Source organism: Pongo abelii, chromosome 20 (genome assembly GCF_028885655.2).
Source record: "Pongo abelii isolate AG06213 chromosome 20, NHGRI_mPonAbe1-v2.0_pri, whole genome shotgun sequence".
Taxonomy (NCBI): Eukaryota; Metazoa; Chordata; class Mammalia; order Primates; family Hominidae; genus Pongo; species Pongo abelii.
The window spans coordinates 47882692-47907500 of record NC_072005.2 but is presented as its reverse complement, the minus strand read 5'-3'; the positions used below and the strand labels follow the sequence as shown (position 1 = coordinate 47907500).

Below are 24809 nucleotides of genomic sequence, written 5' to 3'. Positions count from 1 at the left end.
ACATAGACACAGAACACAGAAGGGGAGAGACCCACAAAGATGGCCACAGAAACAGAGAGAGACAGAAACACAGGCAGGAGGCAGACAGGGACCTTCAGGGACAGAGACTCAGAGACACACAGAACCAGAGACAGGGAAGCCAATTGGAGCAGATGAGACTCACGAGGCCTGAGAGTCACCAGAGGCAGAAGGGAGGTGAAGTCACCCAGAGGCGCCGGGAGACACAGGGAGACCCCGAGAGGCAGACAGAGACCCCCACCCAGAGATGCAGGGGCACCAGCCAGGAGGATAGCCGGGGCACGGAGGGCCGGTGTCCCCCTGGAACCCCTTCTCGCCCGCAGTCTGGTGGCTCTGACAGCTATCGTATCGCCACCTCGCAGGACAAGAAAGATGACAAGGACTCGCCCAAGAAGAACAAGGGCAAGGAGCGCCGGGACCTGGATGACCTCAAGAAGGAGGTGGCTATGGTAAGCCCCGCCCTCTGCCCGCACACCCTCCCAGAGAACCTCGCCAGTTCCTGGCTGGCCTAGGCACTCACCGTCTCCCCCAAACTCCTGTTCCTCAGACAGAGCACAAGATGTCAGTGGAAGAGGTCTGCCGGAAATACAACACAGACTGTGTGCAGGTGCGGCCGGGCTGTGGGCTGGGACCCTGGGAATTAGGGAGGAGGAGCTGGGGGCTAGGATCCCTGGGTCTGAGGGAGGGGGAGCTGGGGGCCTGGACTCCTGGGCCTGAGGGAGGAGGGGCTGTGGCTGGTGTCTTAAGTTCTGGGGGTCTGGTGAAGGCCTGGGGTGCCAGGGTTGCCCAGGGAGGGTTCTGTGTGAGTCCTCTGTCCCTCAGGGTTTGACCCACAGCAAAGCCCAGGAGATCCTGGCCCGGGATGGGCCTAACGCACTCACGCCACCGCCTACCACCCCAGAGTGGGTCAAGTTTTGCCGGCAGCTCTTCGGGGGCTTCTCCATCCTGCTGTGGATCGGGGCCATCCTCTGCTTCCTGGCCTACGGTATCCAGGCGGGCACCGAGGATGACCCCTCTGGTGACAACGTGAGTGCCTGGACCCTGCCCTGCGCAAGGCCCTGCACATTTATTTACGGACACTGCGCCGCAACTTCTTCCCATCCCTCTAGGCTTTTCACAGCCCACTCTCCCCCTTTTTCCCAACTAACTCACAATCACCCAGCAAGAGAACCAGATCAGATACAAGGCAAACTGAGGCTCAGAAAAGCCAGGTAACTTGTCCGAGGCCCCACAGCAGGACGTGTGAGCCAGGGCTCTGTCCCAAGGCTGTGTGACCTCAGCGGCCTTGAGAACAGACACCAGCACGTGGTCATGGCTTGACAGATACCCAGAGTGAGTGTCACATAGAGACCCAGGCACACCCCACTGCTGATACATCAGGGCCCATCCCCATAACACAGGGACACATTCGAGATGCAGCCTCAGATCCCAGGCACGTAACACAAACCCACACATCGGCCACACAGAGATGCTCACCTGGGTAGGTGTGTGTGCACACACACGCATGTGCATGGAGGGTCAACGCAGAAGCCACACCAGGATGTGGATTCAAACATGGCCACCTAATTCAAAAACACAGACACAGACTCAGATGTACACTGACAAGAGAAACACACACACACTGACACGCGTGCACACACGCACACACGCACACACACAGCAATGCAGGCATAACCTGGTGACAGAGAGACATGAGAGGCACAGAGAGTGTCCTCAGATATTCAAATCTAAACAGTCTCAGACATAAGCCCTCAGAGGCAGAGCTGGAGACACAGAGACAGAGATCCACACACAGAGAACCAAAGAAGCTGCCTTGTCGAATGTAAAGTCAGGCATGCAGCCAGTCAGACAGACACACGGACAGACAGCCGCATCCCAGACTCAACACGTGCAGGAGGACAGACACACACACAAAATAGATGGACAAGTCGGGCGTGGTGGCTAATGCCTGTCATCCCAGCACCTTGGGAGGCCAAGGCAGGAGGGTAACTTGAGACCAGGAGTTCCAGAAGCCTGAGTAACATACCCAGACAGATCCAGTCTCTAAAAAAATACAAAAAATAGCCGGGCCTGGTGGCACACACCTGTAGTCCTAGCTACTCCGGAGGCTGAGGTGGGAGGATTGCTTGAATCTGGGAGGTTGAGGCTACAGTGAGCTGAGATTGTGCCACTGTACTCCAGCCTAGGCAGCAGAGCGAGACCCTGTCTCAAAAAAAAAAAAAAAAAAGGCTAGGAACCGTGGCTCACGCCTGTAATCCCAACACTTTGGGAGGCCAAGATGGCGGATCACAAGGTCAGGAGATCAAGACCATCCTAGCCAACATGGTGAAACCCCATCTCTACTAAAAATACACAAAATTAGTTGGGTGTGGTGGCACACGCCTGTAGTGCCAGCTACTCAGGAGGCTGAGGCAGGAGGATCGCTTGAACCAGGAGGCGGAGATTGCAGTGAGCCGAGATCATGCCATTGCACTCCAGCCTGGGCAACAGAGTGAGACTCTGTCTCAAAAAAAAAAAATCGACAGACCCTTAGATTCAAACACAACCATTACAGAAAGAGGGACTCAAGCACAAACAGGGGAGACTCAGACACACCAACCCTCATAACCAACCTGGGGTCAGACACACAAATACAGACCCCACTGACACAAAGCTCCCTTCCCAGACTCCAGGCGAGCAGGGACTGGTGGAGAGTGGCTCGGGCGGCCCCTGATCACCATCCCCACATCTCCCCACAGCTGTACCTGGGCATCGTGCTGGCGGCTGTGGTGATCATCACTGGCTGCTTCTCCTACTACCAGGAGGCCAAGAGCTCCAAGATCATGGAGTCCTTCAAGAACATGGTGCCCCAGGTGAAGGGTGCCCAGCAAGGGGCCAGACGGGGGTGTTAGTGTATGGGCTGGGGGCCGGGCCCACTGACCCCCAGGCAGAGGGAGTCTGGGAGGTGACATTACTCCATCCCACCTCAGCAAGCCCTGGTGATCCGGGAAGGTGAGAAGATGCAGGTGAACGCTGAGGAGGTGGTGGTCGGGGACCTGGTAGAGATCAAGGGCGGAGACCGAGTGCCAGCTGACCTGCGGATCATCTCAGCCCATGGCTGCAAGGTGGGCCTGGGCCAGGGGCCCAGCTTTACCCTCCCTCAGGCTGCCCAGGAGCTCAGGCCCAGCCCCTCCTCCCTCAGACTCAGGAGTCCAGGTCCCAGACCCTCCTCCCTCAGACCCAAGAGTCCGGGCCCCAACACCTCCTCCCTCAGACCCAGGAGTCCAGGCCCCCAGGCCCTCCTCTCTCAGACCCAGGAGTTTAGACCCTGGGCCCCCTCCTCACCTAACAATCAGGAGTCCAGGCCCAGCCCTCACCTTTCGGAGATCCTTAGGGACCCTAGACCTTGGCCAGCAGCCCTGTGCCTTCCCCACCTTCAAGATCCCAGCCTCTGGGCTCCCACACACCACTCACCCACTGGGCACCCAGGCTTCTAGCTGTGATCTCCAGGCACACAGGCTTCAGCCCCAAGCCCTCTGCACAAATACCCTCCTGTCCCAGGCCCTGGACTGAACCCTCTCTCTGCTGCACCTACCCCCAGGTGGACAACTCCTCCCTGACTGGCGAATCCGAGCCCCAGACTCGCTCTCCCGACTGCACGCACGACAACCCCTTGGAGACTCGGAACATCACCTTCTTTTCCACCAACTGTGTGGAAGGTGAGGCGGGTGCAGAGAAGACACACAGCTGGGGCAGACACAGGGATGTGTCCCAGGGGGTCAGGCCTCCAGAACCTCCCTGAGCCACCCCACCTCAGCCTAACCCCTCTGGCCTGCAGGCACGGCTCGGGGCGTGGTGGTGGCCACGGGTGACCGCACTGTCATGGGCCGCATCGCCACCCTGGCATCAGGGCTGGAGGTGGGCAAGACGCCCATCGCCATCGAGATTGAGCACTTCATCCAGCTCATCACTGGCGTGGCTGTCTTCCTGGGCGTCTCCTTCTTCATCCTCTCCCTCATTCTCGGATACACGTGGCTTGAGGCTGTCATCTTCCTCATCGGCATCATCGTGGCCAATGTCCCAGAAGGTCTGCTGGCCACTGTCACTGTAAGGCCAGGCTCCTGGGTCTGGGCGGGGAGGGCCTGGGGGTCTGGGCTCCTGGGTCTGAGGGAGGAGGGGCTGGGGTCCTGGACCCCTGAGTCTGAGGGAGGAGGGGCTGGAGGCCTGGACCCGTGTGTCTGGGGGAGGAGGGGCTGGGGTCTGGACCCCTGGGGCCGGAGAAGGGACTGGGGGCCTGGATCACAGTGTTCTTGTGAAAGACAACTTGGGCCTGACTCAGAGGGCCTCATTAACAAAGCAAACAATCAAAGAAAGAAACAAACAAAAATCTTGAGAAACACTGGCAAGCTGTAAAGAGCCAACAATCCTACTGCTTGTTAACTTTACTTACAAAATTAAGAAGTGCACGCTCATGATGAAAAGTCGAAGAGTACATCAAGTTAAAAAATAAAATAATGAGGCTGGGCGCAGTGGCTCATGCTGTAATCCCAGCACTTTGGAAGGCCAAGGCGGGCAGATCACCTGAGGTCAGGAGTTCAAGACCAGCCTGGCCAACATGGTGAAACCCTGTCTCTACTGAAAATACAAAATTAGTGGGGCGTGGTGGCACATGCCTGTAATCCCAGCTACTCAGGAGGCTGAGGCAGGAGAATCGCTTGAACCTGGGAGGCGGAGGTTGCAATGAGCCAAGATCGCGCCATTGCACTCCAGCCTGGGTGACAAGAGTGAAACTCCATCTCAAAAATAAATAAATAAATAAAATAATAGGCCTGGCGCAGTGGCTCACGCCTTTAATCCCAACAGTTTGGGAGGCTGAGGCAGGAGGACTGCTTGAGGTCAGGAGTTTGAGACAAACCTGGACAACATAGTAAGACCCCATCTCTACCAAAAAATGTAAAGGCCGGGCACAGTGGCTCACGCCTGTAGTCCCAAGACTTTGGGAGGCTGAGGTGGGTGGATCACCTGAGGTCAGGAGTTTGAGACCAGACTGGCCAACATGGCAAAACCCCGTCTCTACTAAAAGTACAAAAATTAGCCAGGCATGGTGGCGGGTGCCTGTAATCCCAGCTATTCAGGAGGCTAAAACAGGAGACTAGCTTGAACCTAGGAGGCAGAGCTTGCAGTGAGCTGAGATCGTGCCACTGCACTCCAGCCTGGGCAACAAGAGCGAGATTCTGTCTCAAAAAAAAAAAAAAAAAAATTAAAAAATTAGCCAGGCGTGGTGGTACATGTCTGTAGTTCCAGCTATTCGGGAGGCTGACCTGGGAGGTTGAGGCTGTAGTGAGCCGTGATTGAACCACTGCACCCTAGCCTGTGTGACAGAGGGAGACTCCATCTCAAGAAAATAATAATAATAATAATTATTATTATTATTATTATTTTTTTTTAAGTTTTCCTCTGGCTGCTTTGCTGCCAGCTTCACCCCAGAAGTCCATTCTCTGTGAGGTTCCCCCTGACAGCTATGAGCATATTGACTAAATGCTGTCTTCAAGGTGCATGGCAGAAACTATCTTAGAAATACCATTCTCCTCTTTCATTCTTTGACTTAATGTTTTATGCGAAGTTTTCCATATTAGGGCTGGGTAGGGTGGCTCACGCCTGTAATCCCAGCACTTTGGGAATCCGAGGTGGGTGGATCACTTGAGGTCAGGAGTTCAAGACCAGCCTGGCCAACATGGCAAAACCCCATCTCTACTAAAAATACAAAAATTAGCCAGGCGTGATGGTGGGTGCCTGTAATCCCAGCTACTCGGGAGGCTGAGGCACAAGAATTGCTTGAACCTGGGAGGTGGAGGTTGCAGTGAGCTGAGATTGAGCCACTGCACTCCAGCCTGGACGACAGAGCAAGACAGTGTCTCAAAAACAAAAAAAAAAAGTTTACTGTTTTCCGTATTAGCAATGTTGAATGCTACCCTATGTCAAATGGATTTTTATACGCAAAGGATTAAGCATATTGTGAGCATATAGTCTGATGATTTGGGGCAAACTGAACACAATCACGTCAGCTGCATTGAGATTGCGTCTCCCTGAAGCCCCCTCAAGACCTTATTTAGCCCCTGCCACCCAACCCAAGGGTAACCCCTGATCTGGCTGCTAACAGCATAGATTAACTTTGCCTGTGTTCAAACTTCGTATTAATGGAATAATTCAGTACGAACTCATTTCTGGCTCTTTTTGGCTGAACATGTTTTTGACGTTCACCCATGCAGGTGCAGGCAGCAGTAATGTATTTGTTTTTATCAATGTTAGTATTCCATTGTCCACAATTTAGCTTTTCTGCTGTTAGTGGACATCTGAGTAGTTTGCAGTTTTGGACAATTTTTTTTTTTTTTTTTGAGTCGGAGTCTCACTCTGTTGCCCAGGCTGGAGTGCAGTGTCACGATTTCAGATCACTGCAACCTCCTCCTCCTGGGTTCAAGGGATTCTCGTGCCTCAGCTTCCCAAGTAGCTGGGATTACAGGCATGTACCACCATGCCCTGCTAATTTTTGTATTTTTAGTAGGGATGGGGTTTCACCATGTTAGCCAGGCTGGTCTCGAACTCCTGATCTCAAGTGATGTGCCTACCTCGGCCTCCCAAAGTGCTGGGATTACAGGCGTGAGCCGCCATGCCTGGCCGTTTTGCGCTATTATACATGTGGCTGCTATGAGCATTCTAGTCCCTGTCTTCGGGTGTCTCTGCCCTGTTTCTGTTGGTCTGAACTTGGGGGTGGCATTGCTGGGTGCTGCCTCATTCTTTTCCAGGCCCTCAGGATTCTCTGGGGGCTGGGCAGCTGGGCTGTGGCCCTTGTGTCACTCATCCAACCCTGCCACCGGGCTTGTCCCTGTAACTTGCCTGCCCTTGCTCGTCCTCCAGGTGTGTCTGACGCTGACCGCCAAGCGCATGGCCCGGAAGAACTGCCTGGTGAAGAACCTGGAGGCTGTAGAGACCCTGGGCTCCACGTCCACCATCTGCTCGGACAAGACAGGGACCCTCACTCAGAACCGCATGACAGTCGCCCACATGTGGTTTGACAACCAGATCCACGAGGCTGACACCACTGAGGACCAGTCAGGTGAGTGCAGGCCCCGGGTGAGGACCATGGGGGCCTGGCTCCAGGAGTCCCTGGTCCTCACACGTGCCTCCCCCAGGGACCTCATTTGACAAGAGTTCACACACCTGGGTGGCCCTGTCTCACATCGCCGGGCTCTGCAATCGCGCTGTCTTCAAGGGCGGTCAGGACAACATCCCTGTGCTCAAGGTGGGTTCAGCTGCTGGCTTCACCTCGGCCCTGCCGGTGTCCTCCCCTCAGCTGCCCCTGCTCTGACAACTCTTTCTCCCTGCAGAGGGATGTGGCCGGGGATGCCTCTGAGTCTGCCCTGCTCAAGTGCATCGAGCTGTCCTCTGGCTCCGTGAAGCTGATGCGTGAACGCAACAAGAAAGTGGCTGAGATTCCCTTCAATTCCACCAACAAATACCAGGTACTCTGGGCTTTCCGGGAGAGCCAGCCTGGACCTCAGGTTCCTTATGATGCCTGTAAAGAGGTGTCATAGAGCCTTGATTTTCCCATTTGTAAAATGGGAATGATAATACCCGCCTGGTGGGGAGAGGAACAGGGAGAGCTTGAGAGTGGGAGCCAGATCTCTGTTGGAGTGAGACACTGAGGAGTAAAGATCTTCCTGCAGGCCAGGCGCGGTGGCTCATGCCTCTAACACCAGAACTTTGGGAGGCTGAGGTGGGAGGATCACTTGAGGCAGGAGTTCGAGACCAGCCTGGGCAAGATGGCAAAACTCTATCTGTACGAATTTTTTTTTTTAATTAGCCAGGTGTGGTGGTATATGCCTGTGATCTCAGTGATTTGGGAGTCTGAGGCAGGAGGATTGCCTGAGCCGGGGAGGTTGGGGCTGCAGAGAGCCTACATCACGCACTGCACTCCAGCCTGGGTAACAGAGCAAGACCCTGACTCAAAAAAAAAAAAAGAAAGTTTTCCTACAGCAGAGAGTGGGAACAAGCAGGAGACCTCTTAGGGCAGAGCAGCAACTTTAAATTATTCAGCAAACTTTTTTTTTTTGAGACAGAGTTTCGCTCTGTTACTCAGGCTGGAGTGCAGTGGCACGATCTCAGCTCACTGCAAGCTCCACCTCCCGGGTTCACACCATTCTCCTGCCTCAGCCTCCAGAGTAGCTGGGACTACAGGCGCCTGCCACCATGCCCAGCTAATTTTTTGTATTTTTAGTAGAGACGGGGTTTCACCGTGTTAGCCAGGATGGTCTCGATCTCCTGACCTCGTGATCTGCCTGCCTCAGCCTCCCAAAGTGCTGGGATTACAGGCATGAGTCACTGCGCCCGGCCTCAGTAAATTTTTTTTGAGATGGAGTCTCGCTGTGTCACCCAGGCTGGAAGGCAGTGGTGTGATCTTGGCTCACTGCAACCTCTGCCTCTGGGTTCAAGTGATTCTCATATCTCAGCCTCCCGAGTAGCTGGAATTAGAGGCATGCACCACCACGCCCAGCTAGTTTTTGTATTTTTAGTATTGATGGGGTTTCATCATGTTGGCCGGGCTGATCTTGAATTCCTGACCTCAAGTGATCCACCCACCTCGGCCTCCCAAAGTGCTGGGATTACAGGCATAAGCCATCATGCCCGGCCCATTCAGTATACATTTTTTGAGCAGCCACCACAAGTTAAGCCCTGTTTTGGGTGCTGGGTGTACACATAGTAGTGAGTGACATGGTGAAGTACCCTCTCTCTGAGACTTACGCTCTGGTTCTAGAAGACAGACAATAACAAAGGCATGAGGAGGTAATCGTAGTGGTTGTGGTGCTGAGGGAGGGAGCCCTGCAGGTGTCTGGGGGAAGAGTGCTCCGGTAGCAGGCGCAGCCTGTGCAAAGGCCCAGAGGCGGGAGTGTGCTGACGCATCTGAACACTAGCCAGCCAGCCAGTGCGGAGGGGCTGGGAGCCAGGGAGTGTGGTGGGAGTGGTGGGTGCTGGCCAGATCCTGTCAGGCCCCACGGGCATGGAGAGGATTTGGCTGTGACTCTGAGGAGCACACAAGCCTTCAGGGGGCTCTGAGCCAAAGAGAGACAGGACTTGACTCAGAGCTTTTAAAATAACTTTATTAAGATATAATTAACATACCATAGCTCGTCCCTCTAAGTGTATAATTTAATAGTTTTAGTATACTCGCAGATATAGGCAGCCATCCACATAGTCAATTTTAGAGCATTTTCATCACCTCCAAAAAGAAACCCCACATCTCTCAGCTGTCACCCGCCCCCTCCTCCCCCACACTCCCAGCCCTAAGCAACCACTAACCTACTTTCCGTCCGTATGGATTTGCCTATTCTGGACATTTCATAAAAATGGAAGCATACAGCTGGGCGTGGTGGCTCACGCCTGTAATCCCAGCACTTTGGGAGACCGAGGCAGGAGGATCGCCTGAACTCAGGAGATTAAGACCAGCGTGAGCGACATAGGGAGAGCACGTCTCTATAAAAAATTAGCCAGGCATGGTGGTATGGACCTGTGGTCCCAGCTACGTGGGATACTGAAGTGGGAGGATCGCATGAGCCTGGGAGGTCAAGCCTGCAGTGAGCTGTGATCTCGCCACTGTTCTCCAGCCTGGGTGACAGAGTGAGACCCTGTCTTTAAAAAAAAAAAAAAAACAGGGTGGGAGGAGGGGAGCGCGGGCTTGGTGGCTTATGCCTGTTATCCCAGCACTTTGAGAGGCCGAGGAGGGCAGATCACTTGAGGCCAGGAGTTCAAGACCAGCCTGGCCAACATGGCAAAATCCCGTCTCTACTAAAAATACAAAAGTTAGCTGGGTGTGGTGGTGGTGCCTGTAATCCCAAGCTAGTCGGGAGGCTGAGGCAGGAGAATTGCTTGAACCCAGGAGGTGGAGGTTGCAGTGAGCTGAGATCACGCCACTGCACTCCAGCCTGGGCAACAGAGCGAGACTCCATCTCAAAAAAAAAAAAAAAAAAAAGAAAAAGAAATATATATCCATGAGATAGACAGAGTGGACAGGAATGAGCAGAGGTCTCTGTAAGAGAGTGTCGAGGAGCCCTGGTGTGGGTCTATCCTGGCACCCGTGGCTCTGGACAGGAGACAGGATGGGGCAGGGAGCTTCCTGGTGTCTGCGTGGCTCAGGCATGCCACCCTCTGCTCGGTCCCCAGCTCTCCATCCATGAGACCGAGGACCCCAATGACAACCGATACCTGCTGGTGATGAAGGGTGCCCCCGAGCGCATCCTGGACCGCTGCTCCACCATCCTGCTACAGGGCAAGGAGCAGCCTCTGGACGAGGAGATGAAGGAGGCCTTCCAGAATGCCTACCTCGAGCTCGGCGGCCTGGGCGAGCGCGTGCTTGGTGCGAGGCTGCCAGGCGGGCTCTGGGGTCCCTGGAGGGCAAGGAGGGTTGTGATGCTGCCCAAAGCCTGGCTCAGCCCAGGGCCTCCCAGAATGTACTGTAAATGAATGAATGAATGAATGAATGAATGAATGGATGGATGAGAGGGGAAGGCATCCTAGGAAATGAATACTGACCGGCCGTCTTGCTGATGGGGAGTTGGAATGCAGGCGATGCAGGCATCTAGGGGCATGGGGCAGAGGTTCCGAGGCTGGGACCCTCACACCCCAACCCTTCCCTGCCACCAGGTTTCTGCCATTATTACCTGCCCGAGGAGCAGTTCCCCAAGGGCTTTGCCTTCGACTGTGATGACGTGAACTTCACCACGGACAACCTCTGCTTTGTGGGCCTCATGTCCATGATTGACCCGCCCCGGGCAGCCGTCCCTGACGCGGTGGGCAAGTGTCGCAGCGCAGGCATCAAGGTGTGGCTTGGGGTGGCTGGGGGAGGCAAGGCCAGGTGTGGGGCGGGAGAGGCCACCCCTAAAAAACAATGCCTGCAGGTCATCATGGTCACCGGCGATCACCCCATCACGGCCAAGGCCATTGCCAAGGGCGTGGGCATCATCTCTGAGGGCAACGAGACTGTGGAGGACATCGCCGCCCGGCTCAACATTCCCGTCAGCCAGGTTAACCCCCGGTGAGCCACCCATCCCAGCCAGGGCCCTGGACATCCCTCTAGGGTGTTGACACAGGGGGACCGCTTCCCCCCAGCCTCCCTCTGCACTGCCCGTCCCATTCTTTCTGGGACTCCTCCATGGACCAGGCCCTGAGTCTGGCCCTCCCTCCGGTGTGGGGACATTGCAGCCACAGAGGTAGCCAGGCATAGGTTTGCATCCCAGCCTTTATTTTATTTTATTTATTTATTTATGTTTTTGAGATGGAGTCTTGCTTTGTCACCCAGGCTGGAGTGCAGTGGGGCGATCTCAGCTCACTGCAGCCTCTGCCTCCCGGGTTCAAGCAATTATCTGCCTCAGCCTCCTGAGTAGCTGGGATTACAGGGGCCCTCCACCATGCCCCGCTAATTTTTTTTTTTTTTTTTTTTTGTATTTTTAGTAGAGATGGGTTTTCACTATGTTGGCCAGGCTGGTCTCAAACTCCTGACCTCAGGTGATCCACCCGCCTCGGCCTCCCAAAGTGCTGGGATTACAGGTGTGAGCCACCGCGCCCGGCCTGCATCCCAGCTTTTACTGCTCACAAGCTGTGTGACATTGGGCAAGTCCTTTAGCATCCATGAACTTCAGTTCGCCCATCTCTAAAATGGGCTACTAATAATTCCTATCTCAGAGGATTCAGTAGAATCCATTCTTTCTGTGTCTGTCTCTCTTTTTTCCTGTCTGTCTGTCTTTGTCTCTTTTCTGTTCTGTTTTTCTGACTTCTTTGACATTCCCATCCTCATGCCTGTCTCTGACTCTGCCTCCCTTCTGCTTGTCCATATATCTCCGTTCCTCTGAATCCACTGCCCTTTGGCTGGGCGCAGTGGCTCACGCTTGTAATCCCAGCGCTTTGGGAGGCCGAGGCGGGTGGATCACTTGAGGTCAGGAGTTGGAAAGCAGCCTGGCCAACATGGCAAAACCCCATCTCCACTAAAAATTTAAAAAAATTACACAGGCATGGTGGTGGGCACCTGTAATCCTAGCTACTAGGGAGGCTGAGACAGGAGAATCGCTTGAACCCAGGAAACAGAGGTTGCAGTAAGCCAAGATCGCGCCACTGCACTCCAGCCTGGGTGGACAGAGCAAGACTCCATCTCAAAAATAAATAAATAAATAAATCCACTGCTCCGAAGTCCTTCCTCAGGTCTGCCCGCATGCCCTGCTGCAGTAGCCTCCTTCTCCCCTGCTTCCCCCAGAGGCCTCCTCCCCCAGCCCCTGGTCCTCTGGCTCTCCTGGTTGTGGGGCTGGCTCCTCTGTTTCTCTGTCCTTCAGGGATCACTTTGCCACTCATCACACACGCTGACCTCAGCCATCGTCCTCTCTGCTCTTCCCAGGGATGCCAAGGCCTGCGTGATCCACGGCACCGACCTCAAGGACTTCACCACCGAGCAAATCGACGAGATCCTGCAGAATCACACCGAGATCGTCTTCGCCCGCACGTCCCCCCAGCAGAAGCTCATCATTGTGGAGGGCTGTCAGAGACAGGTGGGCTGCGCTCCCGCAGAGGAGGGGGCGGGGCCTTGATTCCTGGGTCCTCACTGAGGCCGGGGCTTGGATTCCTAGGTCTGAGGGAGGGGGTGCTGGGGGTCTGGACCCCTGGGTCTGAGAGAGGAGGGGCTGGGGGCCTGGACCCATGGGTCTGAGAGAGGAGGGTCTGGGGGCCTGGACCCATGTGTCTGAGGGAGGAGGGGCTGGGAGCCTGGACCCATGGGTCTGAGAGAGGAGGGGCTGGGGGCCTGGACTCCTGGGTCTGAGGGAGGATGGGCTGGGGGCCTGGACTCCTGGCTCTGAGGGAAGAGGGGCTGGGGGCCTGGACCCTTGGGTCTCAGGGAGGAGGGGCTGGGGGCTTGGGCTCCTGGGTCTGAGGGAGGAGGGACTGGGGGCTTGGGCTCCTGGGTCTGAGGGAGGAGGGACTTGGGGCTGGGGCTCCTGGGTCTGAGGGAGAAAGAGGCTGGGGGCCTGGACCCCTGGGTCTGAGGGAGGAAGGACTGGGGGCCTGAACTCCTAGGTCTGAGGGGAAGAGGAGGTTGGGGACCTGAACTTCTAGGTCTGAAGGAGGAGGGGGCTGGGGTCTTGGGCTTCTGGATCTGAAGGAGGAGACTCTGGGGCCTGGCCTCTGCGTGTCATCCTTACCCTCTCTCCCTCCAGGGTGCAATTGTGGCTGTGACTGGGGATGGTGTGAACGACTCCCCCGCTCTGAAGAAGGCCGACATTGGGGTGGCCATGGGCATCGCTGGCTCTGACGTCTCCAAGCAGGCAGCCGACATGATCCTGCTGGATGACAACTTTGCCTCCATTGTCACTGGGGTGGAGGAGGGTGAGTTGGCCAGGGGTGGCCCTGGAGACCAGGGTCACTGCCGGAGGCCTGAGACCAGCAAGGGGAACTGGCCAGGGCTGCAGGGGGATGTGTGGCGGAGACCACAGCCCCCCTGGCCCTGGAGGAGCTTGAGCCTGTCCTTTTCTGTCTTCCTCCCCCGTGGGGTCGGGAGCTCCCCTGAGCAGGACTGAGCTGACACACTTCAGGGTCCACGCATCATCCAGCCCAGGCCCCATCTGGTGGGTGAAGCTGACTTGGAGGCTTTTTAAAGATACTCTCAGCCAGGTGCGGTGGCTCACGCCTGTAATCCCAGCACTTTGGGAGGCCGAGGCTGGCAGATCACGAGGTCAGGAGATCGAGACCATCCTGGCTAACATGGTGAAACCCCGTCTCTACTAAAAATACAAAAAATTAGCCAGGCGTGGTGGTACGTGCCTGTAGTCCCAGCTACTTGGGAGGCTGAGGCAGGAGAATTGCTTGAACCCAGGAGGTGGAGGTTGCAGTGAGCTGAGATCGCGCCACTGCACTCCAGCCTGGGGGAGAGAGCGAGACTCCATCTCAAAAAAAAAAAAAAATTCTCAAGCCCAACCAGGGGGAAGCCAGGGACCCTGGGGGAGACCCCCTCTGCCAGCCTGGGCTGGGGGTCAAGGGAGCTTCCCAGAGTGGACAGGCATGGCTGAGCCAAGTCAGGGGCCATGCTGTGACGTCCACATAGACTAGTGCCAGGGAGTCACAGGCAGAGGAACCGGTACACAGGCAAGGTGGTGTGAGGGGCTGGGTCTGAGGCTGGTGCTGCTGAGGTGGGGGCTGCAGAGCCGTCAGGCACCACCTCCTGACAGGCCCGGACGAGGCCACAGAAGGGCTGGTTCACATTCAGATTTATTCAAGGCCACAGAAGGGCTGGTTCACATTCAGATTTATTCAAGGCCACAGAAGGGCTGGTTCACATTCAGATTTATTCTGATCATCAAATTAATTCATGATAATTATAGACAAATGCAGAAAAGCATTCAGGAAAAAAGTGGAATCACCCATAACCTTGCCATCCAGAAATAATCACGGTTCATGCCTTCGTGGATTTTCTTCCAATTTCTCTCTCCTATTTGAAATGTCTCTGGTGTAAAAAGTAGTTCATGGTAAAAGAGAATTCAAACAGCAAAGCCGAGCCCAGAGTAACAGATTAAATGTCCTCAGCCCTTGTCTCCTATATCCCGGAGGAAACCATGGTTAACACCTTCTTATCCCCCCAAGATACATCTTTTTTTGGGGGCTGGGGGTGGGGATAGGGTCTCAATCTGTCACCCAGGATGGAGTGCAGTGGCACAATCATGGCTCACTGCAGCCTCCACCTCTGGGACTTAATCAATCCTCCTGCCTCAGGCCCCTAAGTAGCTGAGACTACAGGTATGCACCATCACACCTGGCTGATTTTTAAGATTTTGTAGAGATGGGGTTTCACCATGTTGCCCAGGCTAGTCTTTTTTTTTTTTTTTTTTTTTTTGAGACAGAGTCTTGCTCTGTCACCCAGGCTGGAGTACAGGCATGCAATCTCGGCTTACTATAACCCCCACCTCCTGGGTTCAAGCAATTCTCCTGCTTCAGCCTCCTGAGTAGCTAGAATTACAGGTGCATACCACCACACCAGGCTAATTTTTGTATTTTTAGTAGAGATGGGGTTTCACCATGTTAGCCAGGCTGGTCTTGATCTCCTGACCTGAAGTGATCCCCGCACCTCGGCCTCCCAAAGTGCTGGGATTGCAAGGATGAGCCACCCGCCCAGCCAGGTCTTCAACTCCTGGGCTCAGGCAATCCTCCCACCTTGGCCTCCCAATTTGCTGGGATTACAGGCATGAGCCACCATGCCTGGCCTCCCCAAGACATCTATGCATACACAGTACACACACTGTCTCAGATACAGCCATCTGCTCCTTCCAAATCTTGTGCATTATGCTGGAAGCTTGGGAGGCAGCTGTGAGCAGAGCAGACACCATCCCTGTTCTCACGGGGCTGGAGAGACAGCCTTAAACAAGTTAACAGATATGTAATTACAAATTGTGATATATGCCCCGAAGAAAGCAGGAAAGCAGGCCGCTGTGATAGATAATAGTGAGGGTCCTGCCCAGATGGGGTGGACAGGGAAGGCCTCTCTGAAGTGAGGGAAGAAATATCTAACTTCCGTCAGGGACTGGGCACGGGGGCTCACGCCTGCAATCCCAGCGATTTGGGAGACCAAGGCGGGAGGATCGCTTGAGCCCAGGAGTTCAAGACCCGCCTGTACAACAAATTAAGACCTCAAAGATCAAAAAATTTTAAAAATTAGCAGGGCGTGGTGGCGCACACCCGTAGTCTCAGCGACTTGGGGGGCTGAGGCAGGAGGATCACTTGAGCCTGGGTGGTCGAGGCTGCTGTGAACCATGATGGTGCCACTGCACTCCAGCCTGGGAGACAGAGTGAGATCCGAGACCCTGTCTCAAACAAACAAACAAACAAACAAAATAACTTCCATCGGGGGCATTCCAGATACACCCAAAAGTAGAGCAAAGGCACAGTGAGCCCCTGCGCCTCCATCCCAGCTGTAGCAGCAGTCAGCGCACGGCACATCTTGTTTCTTCCCCACCCCCTGGAACACACACTGGATTATGCTGATGCATATTTAAGTCATCATTTCATCCATAAATACTTTAGGATGAGAAACCCCTAGTTTATGGAGAAGAGCACAATGCAGGGAACGAGAATATCAGGTGGGAGCGGCCCAGGCTCTTATTGCTATGCAAAAGACATCAAAGCAATCAAAGCAGCCACACCACAAGCAGCCTGCTTCTCCTTCCCTTCCCTCCCTCCCTCCCTTCCTTCCTCCCTCCCTTCCTTCCCCTCCCTTCCTTCCTTCCCCTTCCTTCCTTCCTTCCCCTTCCTTCCTTCCTTCCCCTTCCTTCCTTCCCCCTCCCCTCCCTTCCCTTTTTTTGATGAGTCTTGCTCTGTTGCCAGGCTGGAGTGCAGTGGCGTGATGTTGGCTCACTGCAACCTCCACCTCCCAGCTTCAAGTGATTCTTCTGCCTCAGCCTCCCACATAGCTGGAACTACAGGCACGCACCACCACGCCCAGCTAATTTTTTGTGTTTTAGTAGAGACGGGGTTTCACCATGTTGGCCAGGATGGTCTCGATCTCCTGACCTCGTGATCCACCTGCCTTGGCCTCCCAAAGTGCTGGGATTACAGGTGTTGAGCCACCGTGCCCGGCCTGTTCTTTCTTAATGATTGACCTCATTGTTCATGAGCTAATCTTTTTACTTATTTATTTATTTAGAGACAAGGTCTCACTCTGTTGCCCAGGCTGGAGCTCAGTGCTGCAATCATCAGTCACTGCAACCTCGACCTCCTCAAGTGATCCTCCCACCTCAGCCTCCCAAGTAGCTGCAACCACAGGCTCAAGCCACCGTGCCCGGCTAATGTTTATTTTATTTTATTTTATTTTATTTTTTTGAGACGGAGTCTTGCTCTGTTGCCCAGGCTGGAGTGCAATGGCACAATCTCGGCTCACTGCAACCTCCGCCTCCCAGGTTCAAATGATTCTCCTGCCTCAGCCTCCCAAGTAGCTGGGGTTACAGGTGACCACCACCACGCCCAGCTAATTTTTGTATTTTTAGTAGAGACGGGGTTTCACCATGTTGGCCAGGTTGGTCTTGAACTCTTGATCTCAGGCAATCCTCCCGCTTCGGCCTCCCAAAGTGTTGGGATTACAGGCGCGAGCCACAGCGCCTGGCCTAGGTTAATCTTTATTTTGTTTACTTTAGACACCCTGTACTGGTTGAATATTTATTGAGATATGGCATGCATACAGTGAGTTGGGCATATTATATATCAATAAAATATTCAACCAGACAGGGTGTATAAATTTTTACACATGTACACAGCCATGCAACCACCAGATCCCAGTCAAGATAGAGAACCATTCCAGCCCACCATTTAGGTTTTGTCTGCTCCCCTTCCAGTCTATATCCCTCCTCCTAGACATAACCATTATCCTGACTTTTAGCCCAGAGATGGGTGCTGAGCCTGCTCCAGCTGGAGTCGGATGCTAAGAATGCTTTTGTGTCTGGCTCGTGTCAATCAGCACGGGATCCAAGATCCAGCTGCGGAGTTGTGTCTGTAGCTCACCCCTTCTTGCTGTGCAGTATTTGACTGCGTGGATGTACCGTGGTTTATTCATCCCTCACCTGTTGATGGACATGGGGTTGACTCTGGCTTTTGGCTCTGATGAGTGGTGCTACGGTGAACATTCTCGTACTTGCTTTTTGCTGGGCATAAACAGTCCTCCTCTCTTTTGGGTATAAAACGTAGGAGTCGGATTACTCGGTCGGTGGGGTGGGGGATGTTTGATAGAAACTCCGAAACCATCTTCCAAAGTGTTTATTTCAAGAATGTTTCGACAAAGGCGATGTGGTTGGATGTTTATGTGGAAAGGCAGGTGGGTGAGGGGCCAGGTGTGGAGACTCACGCCTGTAATCCCAGCACTTCGGGAGGCCGAGGTGGAATCACAACCCAGAAATTAGAGACAAGCCTAGGAAAAGTGGTGAGACTCTGTCTCTACTAAAAATACAAAAATTAGCTGGATGTGGTGGCGCATGCCTGTAGTCTCAGCTACATGGGAGGCTGAGTCAGGAGGATCACTTGAGCCTGGGAGTCGAGGTTGCAGTCAGCCGTGATCGTGCCACTGCACTGCAGCCTGGGCAACAGAGTGAGACCCTGTCCCAAAAAGAAAAAAAAAATGGTGGGTGGGCTTGGGGGTAGAAAAGGATGCTGGACAGGCCGGGCGCAGTGGCTCACGCCTGTAATCCCAGCACTTCGGGAGGCCAAGGAGGGCAGATCACGAGGTCAGGAGATTGAGACCATGCTGGCTAACACAGTGAAACCCCGTCTCTACTAAAAATACAAAAAAAATTAGCCGGGCGTGGTGGCGGGCGCCTGTAGTCCCAGCTACTTGGGAGGCTGAGGCAGGAGAATGGTGTGAACCCGGGAGGCGGAGCTTGCAGTGAGCCAAGATCGCACCACTGCACTCCAGCCTGGGAGACAGAGCCAGACTCTGTCTCAAAAAAAAAAAAAAAGACGTTGGATGGGGGCGGAGGAGGGGCAGAGGGAGTGGGCTCCCTGGCATGGGCGCCTGCTCTGAGCCTGCCCGTGCCACAGGCCGCCTGATCTTTGACAACCTAAAGAAGTCCATCGCCTACACCCTGACCAGCAACATCCCGGAGATCACGCCCTTCCTGCTGTTCATCATGGCCAACATCCCGCTGCCCCTGGGCACCATCACCATCCTCTGCATCGATCTGGGCACCGACATGGTGAGCCCTGGCAGCCACCCTTGGGGCCCAGGAGGGTGGAGTCCTCCCCTCCTCGGCTCACCTGGCCTCCTCCGCCCAGGTCCCTGCCATCTCACTGGCGTACGAGGCTGCCGAAAGCGACATCATGAAGAGACAGCCCAGGAACCCGCGGACGGACAAGTTGGTCAATGAGAGACTCATCAGCATGGCCTATGGGCAGATCGGTGAGGCACCGGGGACTCCACCTCCTTACGGCCCAATGCCGGGCCTAGAGCGGTGCCTGGCCCACCGTGGGTGCTTGGGACCCTGGTGTTGACTCAGGGGAGCAGACGTGGACAGGACCAACCAGTGAGCTATCTGAGGGCGGGGTCTGCACCCCATCCTTCTAGACCTCCTCCTCTCTGCTGCTGATGTGTGCAGATCCCCAGAGGAGTGGAGCAGCCATCCTTGGAGGCTGTCCCAGCAAGCAGAGACTTCATGGCGGTGGTCCCAGGCCCAGGGAGGTCATTTCTGCATAGGGAGCTCAAGCTGGGGATCCCCCAAGAATTCATGATGTTTAGGTGGCCTAGGTCAGGTGGGAGAGGGGCTCCGGGTTATCCCTCTGGGAGAGCCCCCTCTCCAAAGCGCCTGTCCCAGGTGGCCCACCCATCTCAGGGCCTCACCACCAAGTGAGACCTCAGGTCACCCTCTGGGAACCAGTGTCCAGATAACAGGGCCAGGAGGGCATACTCCCCTCTCCAAGGGGGCCTCCGGGCCCTCTGAGGTGCCCTGGGCTGGCTGCTGGCCCCAATCTGAGCCTCTCCTCTGCTTCCTCTCTCCTCCTTCCAGGAATGATCCAGGCTCTCGGTGGCTTCTTCTCTTACTTTGTGATCCTGGCAGAAAATGGCTTCTTGCCCGGCAACCTGGTGGGCATCCGGCTGAACTGGGATGACCGCACCGTCAATGACCTGGAGGACAGTTACGGGCAGCAGTGGGTGAGTGGGGCAGGGTGCTGTGTACCTGCCCACCATAAGATCCCCAGGGAGAGCTGTTCCAGCCATGCACGGCCACTTCCTACGATGGCCCCTCAGTCTCCTGTGGCAGCGTCAAGGCCTTTGCTGGGCACCTGGGGCTTCCTGGATGCCCTTGGCCCAGCCCATCTGGAGCCTTGTGTCCCACTGCCCGAGCTCTCTGCCCTGCCAGGCCTTCTTCCCCACCTCTGTCTGTCCCTTCAAAGCCCAGCTGCTGTCTGTCCTCCTTGGGAGGCCCACAGGGTCCTTATCCTCCTCCCTGGCCCCTGGTGGACGGTGATCACCATTAACCTTTCTTCTTCCTTGTACATCTCCTGACTCCTCCCTCGGGACTATGAGCCCGCAGAAGGAAGACACACCTGAGGCCCTGGGGATCCCATGCAGGATGGGGTGGGGCAAAGAGCACCGGAATGTTGGGGTGGTGGCTAGGCTGCAGTGCCACCAACTGACATCCCGTGCCCTGGTCACCGCTCCTGCAGACATATGAGCAGAGGAAGGTGGTGGAGTTCACCTGCCACACGGCCTTCTTTGTGAGCATCGTAGTCGTCCAGTGGGCTGATCTGATCATCTGCAAGACCCGGAGGAACTCGGTCTTCCAGCAGGGCATGAAGTGAGGGCTGGGGGCACACGGTGACTGTACAGCCATCTGTCCTGTCCGAGTGTCTGTCTGTCTGTGTGCTTCTTCTTGTGTCCTTGCTTTGGTTTTTTGTTGTTTTGTTGAGGCAGGGTCTCACTCTGTCACCCAGACTGGAGTTCAGTGGTGTAATCATAGGTCACTGCAGCCTCGACCTCCTGGGCTCAAGTGACCCTCCCACCTCAGCCTCCTGAGTAGCTGAGACTAGAGGCGTGCACCATCATATATGGCTAATTTTTATTTATTTATTTAGAGACAGAGTCTTGCTCTGTTGCCCAGGCTGGAGTGCAGTGGCACAATCTCGGCTCACTGCAACCTCCGCCTCCCGGGTCAAGTGATTCTCGTGCCTCAGCCTCCCAAGTAGCTGGGATTACAGGTGTGCACCACCAGGCTCGGCTAATTTTTTGTATTTTTAGTAGAGTTTCGCCATGTTGCCCAGGCTGGTCTCAAACTCCTGAGCTCAGGCAGTCCTCCTGCCTCAGCCTCCCACAGTGCTAGGATTACAGGTGTGAGCCACCATGCCCAGCCCATTTTGGGTTTTGCCACTGCACTGATTTTCTCTCAAGGGGTCCTGTGTGTCCTAGATTCTCTCTCAGCTGTGTGGTGGAGGTGCCCCTGGCCTTTTCTTTTTATACCAGTGCCTCTCTGTGTCTGTCCCTGTCTCTGTGTCTGTTTCTGTCCCTGTCTCTGTGTCTGTCCCTCTCTGTGTCTGTCTCTGTGTCTGTCCCTGTCTCTGTGTCTGTCTCTCTCTGTGTCTGTCTCTGTCTCTGTGTCTGTCTTTGTGTCTGTCCCTGTCTCTGTGTCTGTCCCTGTCTTTTGTCTCTTTCTGTGTCACCATCACTCTGCCTCTATCTTTGTCTCTCTCTGTCGGGGCATGTCTCCCCATCTCTGTCTCTCCCTATGTCTCTGCCTCTCTGTCTCTGTGTCTGTGCTGCTGTCTCTGGGTGTCTGCACTGTGCCTCCCCCTGTCTCTGCGGGGTGGCAGGTGCAGGGTGGGTGCTCTCTGGGCCCAGCCCTGCCCTTCTGTGCCTCCAGGAACAAGATCCTGATCTTCGGGTTGTTTGAGGAGACGGCCCTGGCTGCCTTCCTGTCCTACTGCCCCGGCATGGACGTGGCCCTGCGCATGTACCCTCTCAAGTGAGTGCCCCGCTGCCCCCAGCCCTGCCCACGCCAGTGCCTGCCACGGAGCCTTCCTTTAGACTCAGCCTGAACCTCAGGCCCCACCTCCCCTGGTGTCCCCAATGCGGTCCCCATTCTGATGCCCCCGAGCCTCCCCCATGGGCTGCTCCCACCACAGGTTACTCCGCAGACCCCAGGCCCCAGCCCTGCCCAGGGCACCCTCCACCTGTGAGCACGAAGGATCCTGGGAGACTGCCCCGCTGTGTCGCCTCCTGTCCCCTGAAGCTCCGCCTCTCGTTAGGGCCCCACGCTCAAGCCCTCCTGCTCTCCCCTCCGCAGGCCCAGCTGGTGGTTCTGTGCCTTCCCCTACAGTTTCCTCATCTTCGTCTACGACGAAATCCGCAAACTCATCCTGCGCAGGAACCCAGGGGGTGAGGGGGCTCGGCAAGGCAGCCGAGGGGGGCGGGGGGCAGCAGGGTCTCAGGCAGCTGGTCCCAGGCTCCCCTCACCCTGCTGGATGGCTCTGCCACCTGGTTCCCACTCTTCTCTCTCTTCCCATCTCTCCGGGCCCCCACTCTGTCTTCTCACAGGTCTCTGTCTGTGTGGTTTCCTTGTCTCTCTCCCTCTCTGTCCCTCTCTCTGCTGGGCGCCTCGCTTTGCCTGTCTCTCTCCATCTCTTACTCTGTCTCTTTCTTTCCTTCTTTGTCTCTCCAGGTTGGGTGGAGAAGGAAACCTACTATTGACCTCAGCCCCACCACATCGCCCATCTCTTCCCCGTCCCCTAGACCCAGGACCGCCCCTGCCAGTCCCCCCAATTTTGTATTCTGAGGGGAGGAGCCCTCTCTCCCCGTGGCCCCACCTTGGCCCCCACCCCCTCCACTATCTCCTGCCGCCCCCACTCTGGCCGGCTTCTCTCCCCTGCCCCAAGCCTCTCTCCTCTCTCTTTTCTGTGTCAGTTTCTCTCCCTCTCCTCACCCCTCTATCCATTTCTCCGGCCCCAGCCACCTCCCTGGGCTCTTTTTTACTCCCCTTCAGCCCCCCGGCTGATGCCATCTCTGGTTCTGGACAATTATCAAATATATCAGTGAGGAGAGAGAAGCGGTGTGTGTGTCGTGCCTGCTTTCTGGACGGGGACTGCAGCTGGGACAGCGTCCCCTCTGCTGGGGTGCGCTGCCAGGCGATTCTCAAAACCACAGGAACTTAGCCTGGCACTGGCTTGGAAGTCACGGAATCTCAGAGCCGTCTAATCACAGAGTTTTCAACTCCACGATAGTCAGAGCGGCTTGAATTCACCAGGCGATGGCATTGTGGAATCAGAACAGGGGAGAGGGAGGGAAGCAGACGTGGGATGGTGACTGGGAGCCTCTCCTATAGGAGTAGGACCCAGGGGACACAATGACGATGATGGTGATGACAGTGATTCACTGAGTGCCCGCTATGTGCTCTGCCCACTTCTAAGCACTCTGCACAAGGTGTGCATTAAATGTGCACAGAGAGGAGAAGTGATTTGCACACAGCTAAGAAGAGACAAATCTGGGATTTGAACTAAGGCTGTCCAAAGTTCTAGGTCACTACGCTATTCTCTCTTTTTATTGAGATAAAATTTCATACAGTGAAGTGCACACATCTTAAGGGTACAGCTCAATGATTTTAAAAATTGCATCTGCAGGCCAAGCGCGGTGGCTCCCGCTCAAAAAAAAAAAAAAAACACAAAAACAAAAAAAAATTAGCTGGGCATGATGGTGCATGCCTGTCATCCCAGCTACTCGGGAGGCTGAAGCAGGAGAATTGCTTGAACCCGGGAGGCAAAGGTTGCAGTGATCCGAGATCACGCCACTGCACTCCAGCCTGGGCGACAGCGAGACTCCATCTCAAAAAAAAAAAAAAAAAAAAGTTGCATCTGCAAAGCTACCACCCACATCAAGGCATAGAACCTTTCCCTCTGCCCAGAAAGTTCACTGGAGCCCCTCCAGTCACCTCCCCTCCAGAGGCAAGAGCTGATCTGGTTTCTGTTACCACACATCAGTTGTGCCTGTTCTTGAGCTTCATACAAATGAAATCTTACAGCATGTGATCTCCGTGTCTGGCTCCTTGTTCTCAGCATTATGTCTATAGGAGTCATCCATATTGTCACCTGTATCTGTGGCCCCTTCCTTTTCATTCCATTGTGGGACTATAACACAATTTGTCTATTCTCCTGTTAGGGGACTTAGGGGTTTCCAGTTTGGGGCTATTACAATTGGTGCTGCTAGGGACAGAAACATTCTAGTCATGTCTTTTGTTTGTTTGTTTTTGAAATGGAGTCTTGCTTTGTCGCCCAGGCTAGAGTGCAGTGGCACCATCTTAGCTCACTGCAACCTTCACCTCCCGGGTTCAAGCGATTCTCCTGCCTCAGCCTCTTAAGTAGCTGGGATTACAGGCACCTGCCACCACGCCCGGCTAGTTTTTGTATTTTTATTAAAGACTGGGTTTTGCCATGCTGGCCAGGCTGGTCTCGAACTCCTGACCTCAAGTGATCTGCCCACCGACATGGTGAAACACCGTCTCTACTAAAAATACAAAAACTAGCTGGGCGTGGTGGCACGTGCTTGTAGTCCCAGCTACTCACAGGGCTGAGGCAGGAGAATCACCGGAACCTGGGAGGTGGAGGTTGCAGTGAGCCGAGGTCACGCCACTGCACTTCATTCAGCCTGGGTGACTGAGTGAGACCCCATCTAAAAAGAAAAACAAAAAACAGGCAGGCACGGTGGCTCACGCCTATAATCCCAGCACTTTGGGAGGCTGAAGCAGGCAGATCACCTGAGGTCGGTAGTTCGAGACCAGCCTGACCAACATGGAGAAACCCCGTCTCTACTAAAAATACAAAATTAGCCGGGCGTGGTGGCACACTCCTCTAATCCCAGCTACTTGGGAGGCTGGGGCAGAAGAATTGCTTGAACCTGGGAGGCGGAGGTTCCAGTGAGCTGAGATCGCGCCATTGCACTCCAGCCTGGGCAGCAAGAGTGAAACTCTGTCTCAAAAAAAAAAAAAAAAAAAAAAGTGATCCACCCACCTCAGCCTCCTAAAGTGCTGAGATTACAGGCACGAGCCACTGCGCCCGGCCCTCTAGTTATGACTTTTTTTTTTTTTTCTTTTTTTGAGACGGAGTCTCGCTCTGTCACCCAGGCTAGAGTGCAGTGGCGCGATCTTGGCTCACTGCAAGCTCTGCCTCCCGGGTTGACGCCATTCTCCTGCCTCAGCCTCCCGAGTAGCTGGGATTACAGGCGCCTGCCATTACGCCCGGCTAATTTTTTGTATGTTTAGTAGAGACGG

At 54.9% G+C, this 24809-nt stretch overlaps 2 protein-coding genes across 3 annotated transcripts in view; one reads left to right on the top strand and one right to left on the bottom strand.

Moving 5' to 3' along the window:
• ATP1A3 (ATPase Na+/K+ transporting subunit alpha 3) overlaps positions 1–22595 on the top strand; it is a 27628-nt gene extending 5033 nt beyond the window's left edge. The window contains exons 2-23 of one of the 2 annotated variants that reach the window (XM_024237140.3): positions 381–467; positions 566–625; positions 841–1044; positions 2757–2870; positions 2988–3122; positions 3599–3716; positions 3836–4104; positions 6913–7111; positions 7188–7297; positions 7383–7517; positions 10213–10405; positions 10693–10868; positions 10947–11083; positions 12434–12584; positions 13248–13416; positions 18601–18755; positions 18835–18958; positions 19563–19708; positions 20224–20354; positions 21414–21515; positions 21837–21928; positions 22212–22595. In XM_024237140.3, the coding sequence (XP_024092908.3) occupies positions 381–467; positions 566–625; positions 841–1044; positions 2757–2870; positions 2988–3122; positions 3599–3716; positions 3836–4104; positions 6913–7111; positions 7188–7297; positions 7383–7517; positions 10213–10405; positions 10693–10868; positions 10947–11083; positions 12434–12584; positions 13248–13416; positions 18601–18755; positions 18835–18958; positions 19563–19708; positions 20224–20354; positions 21414–21515; positions 21837–21928; positions 22212–22240 (3036 nt within the window). In that variant the 3' untranslated portion in view covers positions 22241–22595. The remainder of the gene's footprint in view (positions 1–380; positions 468–565; positions 626–840; positions 1045–2756; positions 2871–2987; positions 3123–3598; positions 3717–3835; positions 4105–6912; positions 7112–7187; positions 7298–7382; positions 7518–10212; positions 10406–10692; positions 10869–10946; positions 11084–12433; positions 12585–13247; positions 13417–18600; positions 18756–18834; positions 18959–19562; positions 19709–20223; positions 20355–21413; positions 21516–21836; positions 21929–22211) is intronic. The other variant, XM_054540514.2, reaches the window with a different exon arrangement.
• LOC103888610 (CEA cell adhesion molecule 6) overlaps positions 1–24809 on the bottom strand; it is a 913736-nt gene that overhangs the window by 677452 nt on the left and 211475 nt on the right. The window lies entirely within an intron of this gene.